Source organism: Phaethon lepturus, unplaced genomic scaffold (genome assembly GCF_000687285.1).
Source record: "Phaethon lepturus isolate BGI_N335 unplaced genomic scaffold, ASM68728v1 scaffold386, whole genome shotgun sequence".
NCBI lineage: Eukaryota > Metazoa > Chordata > Aves > Phaethontiformes > Phaethontidae > Phaethon > Phaethon lepturus.
This window is the reverse complement of record NW_010548021.1, coordinates 24,354-39,266: the sequence shown is the minus strand read 5'-3', so window position 1 is coordinate 39,266 and position 14,913 is coordinate 24,354. Positions and strand designations below refer to the sequence as shown.

At 36.1% G+C, this 14,913-nt stretch overlaps 1 protein-coding gene across 1 annotated transcript in view; it reads right to left on the bottom strand.

Moving 5' to 3' along the window:
• Positions 1-392: 392 nt before the first annotated feature.
• SLC16A7 (solute carrier family 16 (monocarboxylate transporter), member 7) overlaps positions 393-14,913 on the bottom strand; it is a 29,902-nt gene continuing 15,381 nt past the window's right edge. Inside the window, exons 2-4 of the mRNA XM_010289801.1 lie at positions 6,608-6,751; positions 4,137-4,949; positions 393-1,461 (exon numbers count right to left, since the gene is read on the bottom strand). Coding sequence (XP_010288103.1) covers positions 1,190-1,461; positions 4,137-4,949; positions 6,608-6,751 — 1,229 coding nt within the window. The 3' untranslated portion in view covers positions 393-1,189. The remainder of the gene's footprint in view (positions 1,462-4,136; positions 4,950-6,607; positions 6,752-14,913) is intronic.

Genomic DNA, 14,913 nt, shown 5'->3' with positions numbered 1-14,913 from the left:
CATACGTCAGTAACAAAGCTTCCAGACTGGCACTGTCAATGTGCCTTGCAGTATTTTTGTTTCAACTGGCATTACAAAAAAGAAGTAGCTTGCCACTAAGTACATGGTAAAGGGAGGTGAGAACTGGTATAAAGTTACCTGTCTGCAAGGACCTGAAGCTAGACCTTAAATCTCCTCTCAGTAGACCATCAAACAACTAATGACTTGCCAATAAACTCAAGCATCTACTTTGAAGTCATTGCCATGAAACGGATTCAGGCCACAAAAGCCAAGGGTACGTATCTCTTTGACATCAGCAGGTTGTGAATCTAGTCCCTTTAGGAAGAAGGCTTCACAGTCCAACCCAGTTTCTTCAGCCATGCAGGAGTACATAACCAAAGAAACTAATTGCGACTCTTGTTAGCAATATAAATCTTGGGTTTAAATCCTTTTATGTACAGGCAGAATTTAGCTCAGTTTGAATTCGTGAGGTCTTAGCGTACTTTGTGTTCAAATGTGTATGTTGAAGTACAATGTAGTCAGCTATCACAGGAGGAAACAACTTCTGGAATATATTGTAATTCAGCTGTTTATTGTATTTTAGAGATGGTGCCCACCAATTGTTCATCATCTAGCCTCAACTTTTACATCCATATTATAATTGTTTATACAGACATAATGTATCTTTTTGATCTAGTGGGCATAAAAAAGAGAAAAAAGTTTCAGCGTGCTTCACTCAGGTACTCTGTCTCTTTTGAAACAAATCTTTGAGCTTACATTCTTTTCAATATTAATGGTAAGTACAGTTTGGGCAGATTATTTCAACAGACTTTAACAATACTCTAAAGATGAACACAAAGTATTTTCCCAAATAAGAGTAAGAGATACATTTGCATTAGATATACTTTGAAAATAAAAGTGTTTTTCATTGGAAGGCTTTATATATAGTCCAGTTTACCTGACTCATGATTGTCCAGTCATAGTTTGATGGACTCATTTGCATGGAGTCACTACCTCTGTAATCTCAATTTTGTATCACTGAAATAAATAAACTGTAGATAGTAATTTAACTGAGAGTCTTGCCACGGGGCAAAAATCTGTTCCCATCCAATATTGTGACTGATCATTATTACCACAAAACCTGGCCTGTGTCTTGAAGACATATTTCTATTAGAAGTCATAAATGTTGCCTTCTGAGCTACACTGCAGATTAAATATTGGTTTCTCTTTCTGAGGGATCTTCAAGAGCTTTATCAGCTCTGCTGGGAGCATCTTCGTTCTCATTGTTTGTTAATGGTTCTGCTTCCTTTGAGTCAGCGTTCTTCTGTGCTTTCTGCTTCTCATCTTCTAGTTTCTTTTCTTTTGCCAAAAGCCTGTAGTTAATGGTATTGCCAATGAACAACCAGATACTGGCCACAATCACAATCACTCCGCAGACAAAATACATGTACTGATATTCACCAGTAAGATCCACTAACCAACCTGAAATAAAACGACAAGGAGAGAGAAAAATAGTCTTTAGAATAGAATACCCAATACAATCCAGAACTTTCCCTAGGAGAGATACATATATATTTCCTGGTTTTGAAGTTGGAGCAGAAAAGCATTTTCAACATGTTTAAATGGTCTAACATATATAGTGGAACTCTAACAAAACTTCTATTAGTCAAGCTAGCAATTGTCATTGGAATCACTGACAATGATAAAATATTGAAGAACAAAGTAAGTAAAGCTTAACGAATGATGACAGTTTTTTAGTTCTTTCATATTCATTCTTTCATTGTCGTCTTATTTTATTCACCTCATAATTTTCTTTCCTATTGTTTTGGAGTGACTGCCTGACACTCATGGAGGCTGCAAACAGACAATAGGATGAAGAGGTATGTGCCTTTTTAGGCTGTTGTCACTGTGCATCAACTGCTTGCTTTTTGTTTTTTCTTTCCTGTAACTGGTGAAAGAGATCGAAAGGCTTGTCCCTTCAGCTATCATGCTCAACAGCTCAGTTTCGACCTCTGAAGCCTGCAACTAAAAATTACCACACCTCTGAGATTAATTTGGTCATGACAAGGAAAAAAAACAACATAACTGTTCTTCCACTTTGTGAGACATTCTTTCTAAATTTTCACAACTACCAAATCAACATTTGTATGTATCCAACTATTTAGCTCTGAACTCTGCTACACTATCATTGAAACTCACAGGAGAACCTGTGCACTTCAATTTCGTATGTATGTAGATGCTTTTACTGGGCTGAAGCCATAATTCCAGCCTATTCACCTGATATGCACTTACATTATTTTAGTCTTTTCTTTATTTCACAAGCCTAGTATTAGGAAGAACTCAAATAGCTCTGCAACTGTATAGTTCACCTACTAGTGTAAATAGTACAATTTACTGGTCGTTATTGACGAGCAGTCTCATAAAACTGATGATTAAAAATGAAATTATGCATTAACATTACTTCACCATAATATTTTAAAGGATATGAATGAGTCAAAACATGTGGTCATCCCCTTTGTTGTCTTTATTTAACCACATATATCAATTATTCATAGTTATAGCATGAGCACATGCTTTTCAAAACTTCTGCAAGGCTAATATACTGAAAAATAAGTAGTTGCATATGCTATTGCTCCATAAATATTATATTTAATATCTTTAGAGTTCATATTAATATTGATTTCAGAACCTGACTAAAAAGGCTGGACTCCAGCAGTCACAGGCTCAGTCCCCCACTAGGTGGCATAGGAAGAGTCCGTGTGAGAATATATTTTGTTCTACCATTACCAAAAAGAATTTGTATGTTAAAAGATGAGGGAAATATGGAATATCCTGAGGACTATTAAACATTTACTTGTAGAAACATTATTGTACTGAAATGAGTGGAATTGTTTTCACATATTTAAAATTTCACTCCACAATGCTTTTGTTTTTCATACAAATAGTGAGAGGAATCCTTAAAATACTTTGATAATTATGAATGGTTTTAGGCATATATAATCTTGCTGACTTTTGTGACTCTGCTTATGTGGGTATAGTGTTATGTTCACAAGGCTGATTATCTCAGTATCTTTATATTTTCACATTGTTGGCCTTACACTGCTACACACACGCATTTAATGGATACTTTTCAGTAAGATTTGAGTATCTGTTTCTTTAGTCTCTTGCATCATCAGAAACCTTAAGATTATAAAACTTACTAACAGCATTTCTAAATACTGGCTAAAAAGCTAGCAAACAGAAAACACTTTAGATAAGAGTATTCATCATGTTTGGTGCTAGAAGCCCAAAAGTTACAAATATAGTCCAAGCCTATAGCTTGGACTGTATTTGGTGTCTTATCTTGGACTATGAATATAGTCCAAGCTAGGCTGCCTTTAAGCTCCCCTTACACTCAAAAGACAGAAGTTGGCAACATTACCATCTTTAAGTCAATGTAGGATGGTTCACACTCTACATTGCCTTACACATATCTGTTGGCTATAGAAACAGGCTAAAGGACTGGATGGGAGTGAGGCTGTGGTGTGAAATCATACCAGTACGCAACGCTCCATGGCACTGCAGTGGGATCCCACCAAGCACACACCTCTTCTAGGCTGCTGAGCATGCCCCTGTCCTTTCTGGCAGCTCCCTACTGGTTGCTTCTCTCTAGAAATGCCAATCCTCTCTCTTTAGGCAAACTAACGTTGTTATTTTAAATTTAAGCGGGTGCTCCTCTAGCTGTCATTACGTTAGAGAAACTATAATCCAGTGTGAGATCTTCACAAAAACTGACCAGTGGACTTGACCAATTCAAATGAGTAAGAACTGTATCGGCAAAGAGCAAATTGGAGCTGAATACACGTAAATCAAGGCTGCAAAGTTAGCACTACGTACTATCAGGAAAACATACATTTATCACATGGATTTATGGACCAATAGAGATATGCTCTTAAACTATCTATTGCACATGCATTCAATGTACGCCTTTAGATTCTCCTGTGGATCTGCAGCTGTAAAGTGCAAAGATAATTGATGCAGTGCACTGCTGCTACAGTACATTCCTAGTCACACAGAAAACTTTAAATAACATTAAGAATAATGTTTATAGTAATTCAATACTAAATTGCAAGATTATGCTGTAATGTCTGAAAAAATGGAATAAAAGAGATTCTTACCGCCTAGAGGAGGGCCTATGAGCACAGGGCAACATTCCACGATGGTGACAAGTCCAACTGCACTGGAGAATCTGGCAGCCCCAACGAGATCCATCAATGTCTCAAAAAGAACACTGCTAACCATTCCAAATGCAAACCCAAAAAATACAGCATATATCACCAAGCCAGTGTAATTTGTTGCCAGAGGGCACAAGATATGACAGACGCCATTGTATAAGACAGCAAAACTAAAAAAGTACTGAATCTTTGGCCGGATAAACTTGGAGTTTGCTACGAGTCCCATTGAAGGCCTAGCAAACATGTCTACAAATGCTAAGATCGATAGCAAAAAAGCAGCAGAATATTCATCAATTCCCTTGTGCTTGGCATAAGGAGCCAAGAATACTATTGGAGCGAAGAAACCGATAAACATAATGACATTTCCTGACAAATAGATCAGAAACCCTCTGTGTTTGAAGAGGGACAAATCTAGATATTTATTCATAGTTTGCCAAAAAGACTTCTTGTTGTTTTTGTGCAAGGTAGAATCTCCTGTGCCTTTTTCAACATCTTTTTTCACAGGAGGGACTGTTTTCGGTCCAACAGGTCTCATAAGTGACCCAGCCACACAGCAGTTCAAAAGAAGTCCTCCCAGAATGAGAAAGCTTCCTTTCCAGCCAAACGCATTAAAAAGAAATTGATTGAGAGGTGCCAATGTGCTCAGAAACACTGGACTTCCAGCCATGGCCAATCCATTAGCAATGGGACGTTTCTTATAGAAATACTTGCCAATCATGGTCAAGGCAGGCTGTAAGTTGAATGCTAAACCCAGACCTAAAGAACACATAAAAGACAGTATTAGAGAAGGTCGTGCACTAAAAACATATCACAACTCCTTCAAGTTATTTTTAAAATGACCAGTATCTAATCTAGTGATTCCCAGTGAAGATAGAAACCAGCTAGCGTCAGAGAATGAAATACTGCTTCACTGCTATCCGTGTGTGTTAATGCCAAGTTTAGGTCACGGTGGCATTCTGCCATTTCCCCCTGTAGCACTGCAATAAAAGCCAAAACTCCTTGTTGTGATTCAGCAATGATAGAGAAGGGAATCACAGAGGAATGATGGTATCAGCGCCTTGACTCACCATTTTTATACTTCCTAAGCTATAATGCAATTCTCTCTTGGCTCATTTCACAAAAGTTATTAAATGTCACTTCAACTACAATGAATGTAGGGTGTATTTAAATGCATAAATCTTCTCATCTCTTATTTCCAGCCCTATTTAAGATCAAACTTGTATACAACAGTGGAGCTTAAAATAGCTAATTATTCTGGAGTACATTCAGCTCCAGTTCCCCAGGTATGCAAGTCACTACTAAAGATGGAGGAGTTGTAGAGGACATGCATAGGAGCAGACCAGCCATCCACTCCAGCTGAGTGTATAAGCTGAACCTCTAGGCCTTCTCTCTGTATTAAGACATCTAGGCAATAAGGTCTAAGTAGCTATGCATCTGCTGGATGGCACAGAAGAGAAGTTTTCTTCTCTGATAGGCTCATTCCTGGACCCTGACTTTATTCTTTCAGTAAGCCCCAGGTTTAGGATGTAAAAAAAAAGAGCTTTAAGAAATGATCACTGAACAAGGACTCCTTTAGTCCCAACATAAAGAAAGATGAGCTTGAATATAGGAACAAATATTATCTCATTCATTTATTACCTGCCAATACTTCACCTCACTTGCCTGCCTTATTCTCAGAAGGTAGTTTTAAAAAAACCCACAACTTTTGGTAAGAAGGTTATTTAATTTGTTGGCTTTATGATCACTTTAGTTTATCACCTTAGGCAATATCCAGGCCTTTGATGATATATGAATAATTTTATTTGGGCATTGACCTGGGGGATTTTAAATAGACAGCTATTGAGCTGAAAGTTGTTATACTTATCTGTGAGAGTATATGTATGCACAAACCTACAGAAAACTGGTACTAGCTCTCACACTTTTACTAGAATTCTGCTAGCCTCTGCCACCTCATCTGAAGTGCAACATGATTGAAAGCTGAAAGAATGCATGTGAAATTCTGCACAAATAACTGTAATAAGTGCTGTCACAAGCCAATCAATTTTTATACCATAATTACAGTGCCGTCTAGAACAGTACATACATACAGCATTTATTGAATAAAACCATCAGTTGTTCCTGAAATATCCTAAGAAATAATTTAACATCATACCAGCTAATTTAAAGGATTAGTTAGTTCAGGTAGCTGAAGTGAACTGATCTTGCTACCTTCTTGGTTTGCATTTGTACAATGCCTTGCACAGTGGATTCTTGATTGGTAAGGCTCATTGGTAGAACGGTGTTAGAAATAATATGTAACATAACATAACATAACATAACATAACATAACATAACATAACATAACATAACATAACATAATATAATATAATATAATATAATACAATGCAATAATCCCTTTTAAACAAGACTCTTACCCCCAACGACACCAATACATAGATAAAGTTCCAGGACGCTGTTGCAGAAAGATGAAGCAATCATACCAAATGAACACAGGATACCTCCTGCTATCATCACAGGACGGCTACCATACTTATTCACCAAAATGCTGCTTATGGGACCTGTTGGTAGAAAGAAAATACATTAACAGTTAACAGGTAGCTCCATCATATATGTCTTTGTGTTTAGGATATATTGGAATGTCTTACTTTTCCATCTTGGAAAACGTTTAGCTGTTTCTATACCAATTTGTCTTACAAACACACACTGTGAGTTTGCAGACACATGAGCCTAGATGTGGATATATTGCCTCCACGACAATATAAATATTGATTAGTCATGGAGATGGATCAAAAGATTAAGGACATCAGACAAGCAAGAGGGATTCTTACAGTTCACAAGCAATCAATACTGAGATCGGTCAATGGAAGTTTTGAAAGTGCAAGGACTGAAGAATTTCAAGTATGAGACAGATAGATATCAAAACTCCACTTCACCAGAGCAGGAGAAATCTCCAGGCAAGCAAACTAATAACTGATCTTAATACTGTAGCAAGATCTGGACCTCTACTTAAAATTACTCATAGACTTAAAAATATTTTCAAATGAGAACGTAAATCTCTTGCCCCTGAGGCTCATTTTCCCTTACCTCATCCAGAAAAGAGTGTTAATGGGCAGTAAGATCACTATAGGTTGTCTGGGAAAATCTAAGATGTGGTTTAGCATAAAGACCTATAAACTTTGAAAATATCGCTACAGGTCCGTTTTTCAGTTTCAACTGCAATTCAGTTTATGGTGCAATTACATCCATACTAAACAGGCAGCTAGTGTGCAATTTAGCATGACATGCATTATATGTTTTTTAAACGACCGTGACTAGAATAGATGGTGTGCTGCATATCAAGATTAAGAGGTTGTCAAAGCTCTTTAGGCAACCCTGTGTACCCTCTGACTGTACTGTATTTGGCCCAAACCATTATGAATAGTCTTGTTTTTTCAATAACTAAACTTATCTGATTAAAAAAAAAAAAGACCATAATAAACAGCAATAAATTTCAAACTCAGGATAAACTAGCACTTCACCCAGCATGAAGTGGAATGCCAAGCTCTGCATCTGATTTCACCGCAAATCATTCACTCTACTGGTAACAGTTTTAAGTCTCTCTCTCTATAAACATCTAAAGGAATAAACAGAAACTCCATGATGTGAAAAAGACAAATCCAACCAAATTATTTTCATAAGTACAGTCTTAGTTTAGACTCCAATGTTTGAATTACCTTAAATGTATTAAGTTTTATTATGGATGTACTGTAAATGTTAATTACTACTTGCATATCAACAACAAGAGTCTTAAGCGTATGTCAAATGATCAACTTGCAGCTTACGTCCTTACAGAAATAAGCTTCTACAACAGTGTTACCCTGTGCCTGCAGGTCCTCTCTAGTAGCTTGTGAATCCGGAGGTCAGTTTGAAATTAACTTGACTGAAAAGCAAAGATTTGAGTGATGTTTAGATCTTATGGTTTATGCATTCATTAAATACAAGTTACAAGGGTTACAAGGAGTCTAGGGCAGCGCCTGTTTAAAAAAGGAGCCACAGGCACTGGCCGATAGACTGAGCTTTCCACCATTAAAAGCAATCGAGCCTCTTGCCCAGGCAGCTGTACTGTTCAAGGTAGGTGGGGGCATAGAGGATAAACAGGGTGGCTGTTTTAGTGGGAAGATAAAGGATGCCCAGACTGAAGGCATTAGGGCTCATCTTACAGACAGATGAACATAGACCAGGCTCTGCCGCTCGCTGAACTGCAGCTTAAGCATAACCGTATATTGAAACCAACAGCCTTGAAAATCCACAGCATGGAATGGCTCACCACATATACAATAACCCAGAGATTTATTAAAAGACTTTAAATCACATATGAAGCACTAAAACATTTCACTGACAGATTGTATTATGAGATATTTAACGCTTCTTTATTTCCATTGGGGGGGAGCTACTGAGCAGAACAGTGATGAGGTGGGGTTTCTCCTTTGAGGCCATATGGAGAGAGCACTGAAACATGAAGGACGGGCAAATTACGCTCCAAACGCTTCCCAAATATATGATGCTTACTTATCCTGTCTTAATAAACTTGTGCTCTCATAACTATGCTGAATCATAACTTCAATCACGATTTTTTTTATTTAACTTCAATCACGATTTTTTTTATTTATAGAGCTATGTTTGGACAATCAGTAGTTTGGCTCATGTTTAAATTAGAAAGAAAGCCCTTTTGAAATATGTGAACAATACAAATGTTTCCTCTGGGTCCAAAAAGCCCCTTTTTAACTTGAACTCTTTGTTTAACTCAAAGCAAAAAGGTTTATCCTTATGGCAATTAATATTTACATTTTTGAAAATAAAGACAATTTTCTGAAAAAAATGAAGTTTTGGTTGTTATCATTGCTAAACACAATAACAGTATTTCACTTCAAAGATACCAAAATAATGTTTTTAAAAATTCTTTTCAAGTTCTTTTTCCTGTGATGAGACAGAAGTATTTACACAATTGTAAATGAAACGTTTGTGTAGTATTTGTTAACATTCTGACCTTCCCCCAAATTACGCTGTAATAAATGTTGCCTTGCTGTAGTCTTACGTAAAATGTTCCTTTGTTGATCCCCAGGAAACAATGTAGGGATGAGGCATCATAGCAGGTAAATATTGACCATACTATTTATTCAGTTTACAGATTAAATTACAGATTTATTCTCTAGAGGCAGCACCGTGAATTGCACCTTTACATAAATGCTTCCGTTATGATGTAGATAGACCTGTTAGCAATCAGGTTTTTTTCTCATTAAACAAAGACAGCGTGAAAAGCCAGAAGGATGGGTGTGAGACCAAATGAAAAAGATGAGGTAAATCCACACATAGCAGAATATCAAGTGTTGGAAAGAGAGGAATGGCATTAAAAAAGATTGTTGTGCAATACTGCTATATTGTTAGGATTTTAAATAAAACTATGGATCAAAAAGACAGCATTGTACAGCACTGACAAAGTTTTCCAACCATAATCATGGACAAGCATTGTACAGCACTGACAAAGTTTTCCAACCTTGGAAATGGACATAGATGAGCTCTGCTCTGATATTCACCCCAGAAGAGTACTCACTATAATAATAATATTCTTTAATACTGTTCTTTCCATCCGTCCTTCCTTCTCCTCTAGAACAGGAAAACGAGACAGATTCTTGTTTGTTTAGGAGTTTTAGGAGTTTTAGTGTTTGGTTGGTTTTTTGGGGGAGTGTCCAGAAATGGCAAGTTTCGTAGTACAGTCCTTGGAGGGAGATAATTTTGCAAACAGTTCCTTATTAGGAACAAGAAAACTGAACCTGTGGGGATCTTAACTGTGGCATTTAGGCCAGGACTGTAAATTACAGCTTTTCAGATCAAAGCACATGATGTTAGCCTCACCTACAAGACCTGTTAGCTGGAGGTCAAATACGAACGTATTAATTTAGGTAGACAGTGGATGAAGACATCAGAGGAAAGACAAAGCTGTCTGATAAGTCTGAGCTCTGTACTTTCAAATCACCTAAATCTGGAATGTATTATGAATTTTAAATTCATTTAAACCAAATACTCTCTTTGAGATGTTTTCCTTATGTTAATGATGTGTATTTACCACCACAGCTCCATTTAATTTGGGGTTTTCTGGTAGAATACTCCAGTATTTTGATTTAAAATGAGTGCATGTGGGAAACATTAATTGTTCTATAAACCATAAAGTTAGTTTAAGCTTACTCCCTAAGTTATCTAGGAACCCTTCCAATCTGATGAGTACGTTAAATATTTTCTTGTGACATCTGTGTATATACATGGTTTTGGAGTCTCATAAAATGATGCATATTCATACCTTAACATATATGAATGTACACCAACTCCAGCTGTTTGCTTGCCATCATACATTTTATAGCCATGCACAATCTTAATTTCACATCTAACAGCTTCTACAATTATTTAAGCAATGCTCATGTGCCAGCATGTATCTATGTTCCTTGCATATTTTTTCTTTTTAGCAGAAGGAAGATTAAGCTGTTTAAGTACTGTAACACTGCCAAAATCATGCTATACATTAATGCACGTTAATGCACTAAAGGACTGCTGGATCTGAGTCTACTTTCCTGAAGCCTGAATTAACTGCATAACAGATGTTAAGTCAGGAAGCCCACAAGAATATTTACTCTGATCTCTCCCTTAGCACCTACAAACCATCAGCCACAAAAGACTATACACTCCCTAAACCAAATTTAAGACCATTATCATAATATGCTAACAGTCTCCTGGCTGTATTTTTGTTTTATATCTTTCTGTTTGAGGCAAATGACCAGACTGTGAGAAGGAATAAGATAGCAACTGTAGCTGGTGCCACTGAAGAACAGTTTCAGGAAGGGCTGTGCAGCAGGACACAAATGCTTTAGAAGACAAGAAAAAATAGCCGCTTTTCACATTCTTCATCATATGTCAAGGGAAAGATGGCAAAAGTCATTGTGAGCAGACACTGGTTCATGCATTTGGGAGCTGTTTATGATGTTTTATTCAAAACCTATAATGATGCAACACCTACATTCTGTTTTGATGGCTCAGCAGAACATTCACGTGTACATCTGTATTGTGCAAAATGTGAGGACAAAGCTGCTTTCGCTGGTCTTCAGAGAATACCAAGACCTCTCAGAAGAAATATATTGCTTACAAATGGGATTGTTTTTTATAATAACAATGGTAGCAATAATCCATACTTTCCTCTCACTTCCAAGTTTAACTTTTCAATCACCATTTAAATCTTCCTTCTTCTGTGAAGCCATACTGTTGTAAATGAAAAGCAATAAAAAAGACTACATAACTGAATAATAAGTGGGTTTAAAAAGCAGATGTTTGAAGAGATAATCACCTTTTTCCTCTTAAAAGATGCTTATTGTGCTAATACGTTTTAAACATAACTCAAACATTAAAGTTTATTTTTAAAGATATGTACTGCTTGCTATTTTTATGGAAATTAATAGAGGGCTCAAACTATGCACTATGAATTTAATATTCTTTCTCATATAGTTACTTTCTCAGAGATACACACACACACAAACACACATCTATCCATTTATCTGCTCTTTTCAGCCCTATTGGTCTGGCTCTGGAGACAATGCAACTTTATATCTAGTATGTCTAAAAGCTTAAAGGATGCAAACCAGATAATATTTCCACTTCATAATACCTGAGGTAATAGTACAGGCTGATCAGTTTTAAGGACATGAAATAGAATAAGGGAAAATTTATTTGGCATAAAATCTATATCTTGCTCAGCTCTCAGGTAGAATAACATTTATAAATCCACATGTATTAGGTACACTCCATTAATTTATAAGAGGAAGAGAATATAGGACACTAGAATTCTTGCTGCCTTTTTTACATCAATTTTTTTCTTACCAAAATGAAAAAAAAAAATTACTTTAGGCAGTTGTCCCATAAATAGACACCACTTTCTGTAAGGGATGAAGAAATGTTCTACAACTTAAATGTATAAGAACTAGTCAGAATGTCTACAATACTAGGGATTGATTTGTAGCAGTATCAAACTGACATAATTGCCTTTTATGTCCACAATGAGGTCATCTTTGGGTCTATTCTATATATATTCACTGTAGGAATTAAAGTTTCTTTAAAAATTATGTAATCTATGTTTTAGTACTTACGTTATTAGTCCTGGTTTGATTTCTCACTGCTATAATACAGGGATGTAAGTAAAGATCATTCACATCTGTAATTGTTTCACATACAGCCAGTGCATTTATGCTTTTTATTTTGCTACCTGCATTATTTTTAGTATGGAACTAGAGATGAAACTTCTTGATATAAAGGTAACTTTTTAGAACTATATTGACAATGTCATATAGTGCTCATAGTGTCATTAATCCAAAGCAACCTGAAATGACTGTCTGAACAATACAACATTTATTAAAATAAAGTGGATAGCTGAAAGAAGTTGAAAATAAATGCAATAATAATGTTTCAAGTTGCACTAATACAATATTGTAGATTGCATACTGTCAAGTCAAGTGATTTAAGCATGAGTACATTTTCAGTCATCTGCTCTGCAGAGTCAATGCGGCGATCTTTCCAGTTCAGCTTTATTTTTTATTTCTGTTTCCTACAAGGCTGGAAAAGACCGAGGAGCTCCAAAAATTAACATTAGGATAAACTACTTGCTAATATCAGTCAGACTTTCTTTTTTTCCTTTTCCTTTTTCCTTTTCCTTTTTCCTTTTTCTTTTCTCCTTTCTCCTTTTTCTTTTTCCCTTTTTCTTTTCCTTTTCCTTTCTCCTTTCTCCTTTCTCCTTTTCCCTTTCCCTTTTCCTTGTCCTTGTCCTTGTCCTTTTCCTTTTCCTTCTTCTTCTTCTTTTTCTTCTTTTTCTTTTTTCTTCTACTTTTTCTTTTTTTTTTTAAAGATATAAAATGCACTTGCAAGAGCAAATTTTCTTCATTTGGCAAAGAATCCATGATATTTTGCTAAAGTAGAACCTTATCTTTCACTTTAAAACAACTCCTTCAAACACAAATGCTTTAAGCAAGTACTTAGTACTGCTATTGGAATGTCATAGCTGGCATCCAGGAGAAAAGCAACTCAAAATTGAGTCTGATCATGTTCATTAAGTTGGAAAATGCTTTATAAATATGCTGCTTTTCTCAAGCAGGAATAAGTCAAAATAGTGAGCATTCTGTGACAGACATCTCTAGTTCAAAAACCTTTGTCTAAATACTTCTAGTACTCTTGGATAGGCATTTAGAGAAGGCAGACAGAAAAAAAAGCAAAAAAGTATCTATGAATTTGAAAATATTAAAATGTCACGCAACTATTTTTCTGTTAGATCCACATTATTACATTTCTGGGAATGGTAACCTGCGCTTCTGACATATCGTATGTGTTTGTGTAACAGCGATGAAGGTAACATAGTTCAACAGTCATTGGAAAGCTTTCTCTGTAGTTTCCACTTGGCAGTATTTGTTTTCCACTTCTTACAATAATTACAACTGGCTGCACTGATTCCGTAAACCGAGGTAATACAGTAAATTAACAGAGAGCAAAGAGAAAAATTGCTCTTGCAATAAATATCACCAAAAAGAAATAGCTAACATTGAGTTAGGGCCACTGAACTACGAGTTAAGATAGGTCAGCAGCTGAAAGCACAGCATGCCGGGCAGTAAGCAGTCTGTCGTTCAACCATCCATCACACTTTGCTCACCACTTCCCCTCCTCTAATTACATTTCCTCAGTGTCATTACCCTGAATGCACACATTCTCACTTCTGTCCTGAAGGATCCTTGAATTCTATTAAGTTTCTATCCTTTCATTACTAATGAGGATTAATTTGACCTTCAGATATTCCTCAGGACTTCTATAAGAAATACAGTAATGATGTCTGTGGTAACCTACAAGAGCCTGGCTGATGGTTGAGCACCTCAACACACTGGCTGCTTCTTCATGGTTCCTCTTCCCAAAAGGTTATACACGATAATTTTGAACTGATGTGCTCAAGTCAGGAACCCATATGTCTGGCTGCAAATATGAGCTGTCCTTTTCCTGAAATGTTCAGAAGAAACAAAATACGTGATCGGTGGTGCTGATGCTTGCTCTAAACGTATTGCTCTTATGTAGAAAATACAGATCCTTGATCTGTTTTGGTATTCTGGTGTTTTTCTCCCAGCGATATATCAGAGACACGAACAAGGGCATTATGTATTTTGATTAAAGCTGTTACAAGTTTTTTTCTTAGTTGCTAGAGTGCGAATGTGTATGGAGTAATGGACTGTATAATTTAGAAAACATCTTCAAGTTAGCAAATTACTCTATATCTATGAATTTTAAAAAGTTAGAATATTGCCCAGTTTTTAATCAAGGCATAGCAATGCTGATTATTTACATGGATACGTATTGATGCTTTAGATCAATTATCTTCTGCATGCTCTGCAACAGATTTTTTTTCATGAAAGGCTAAAACACTTGATCACAAAGTAGAAGACTTTAAGGTGATTTATGACATTTCTTTTGAAATTAGCAATATGAAACTTCATACTATTTAATAGGAAATTAGTGTAATTCTGTGAGCTGCTGAACACTCAGCAGCTTTCAGAAACATTTATGGTTGCCGACAACAAAAAAAAAGTTCTGTCCCAAAATTAATTGCCCAAAGTTCACATTGACAAATTTATAGTGAAATGAAATCAGATGCAGCAAAATATTTCAGCATTTT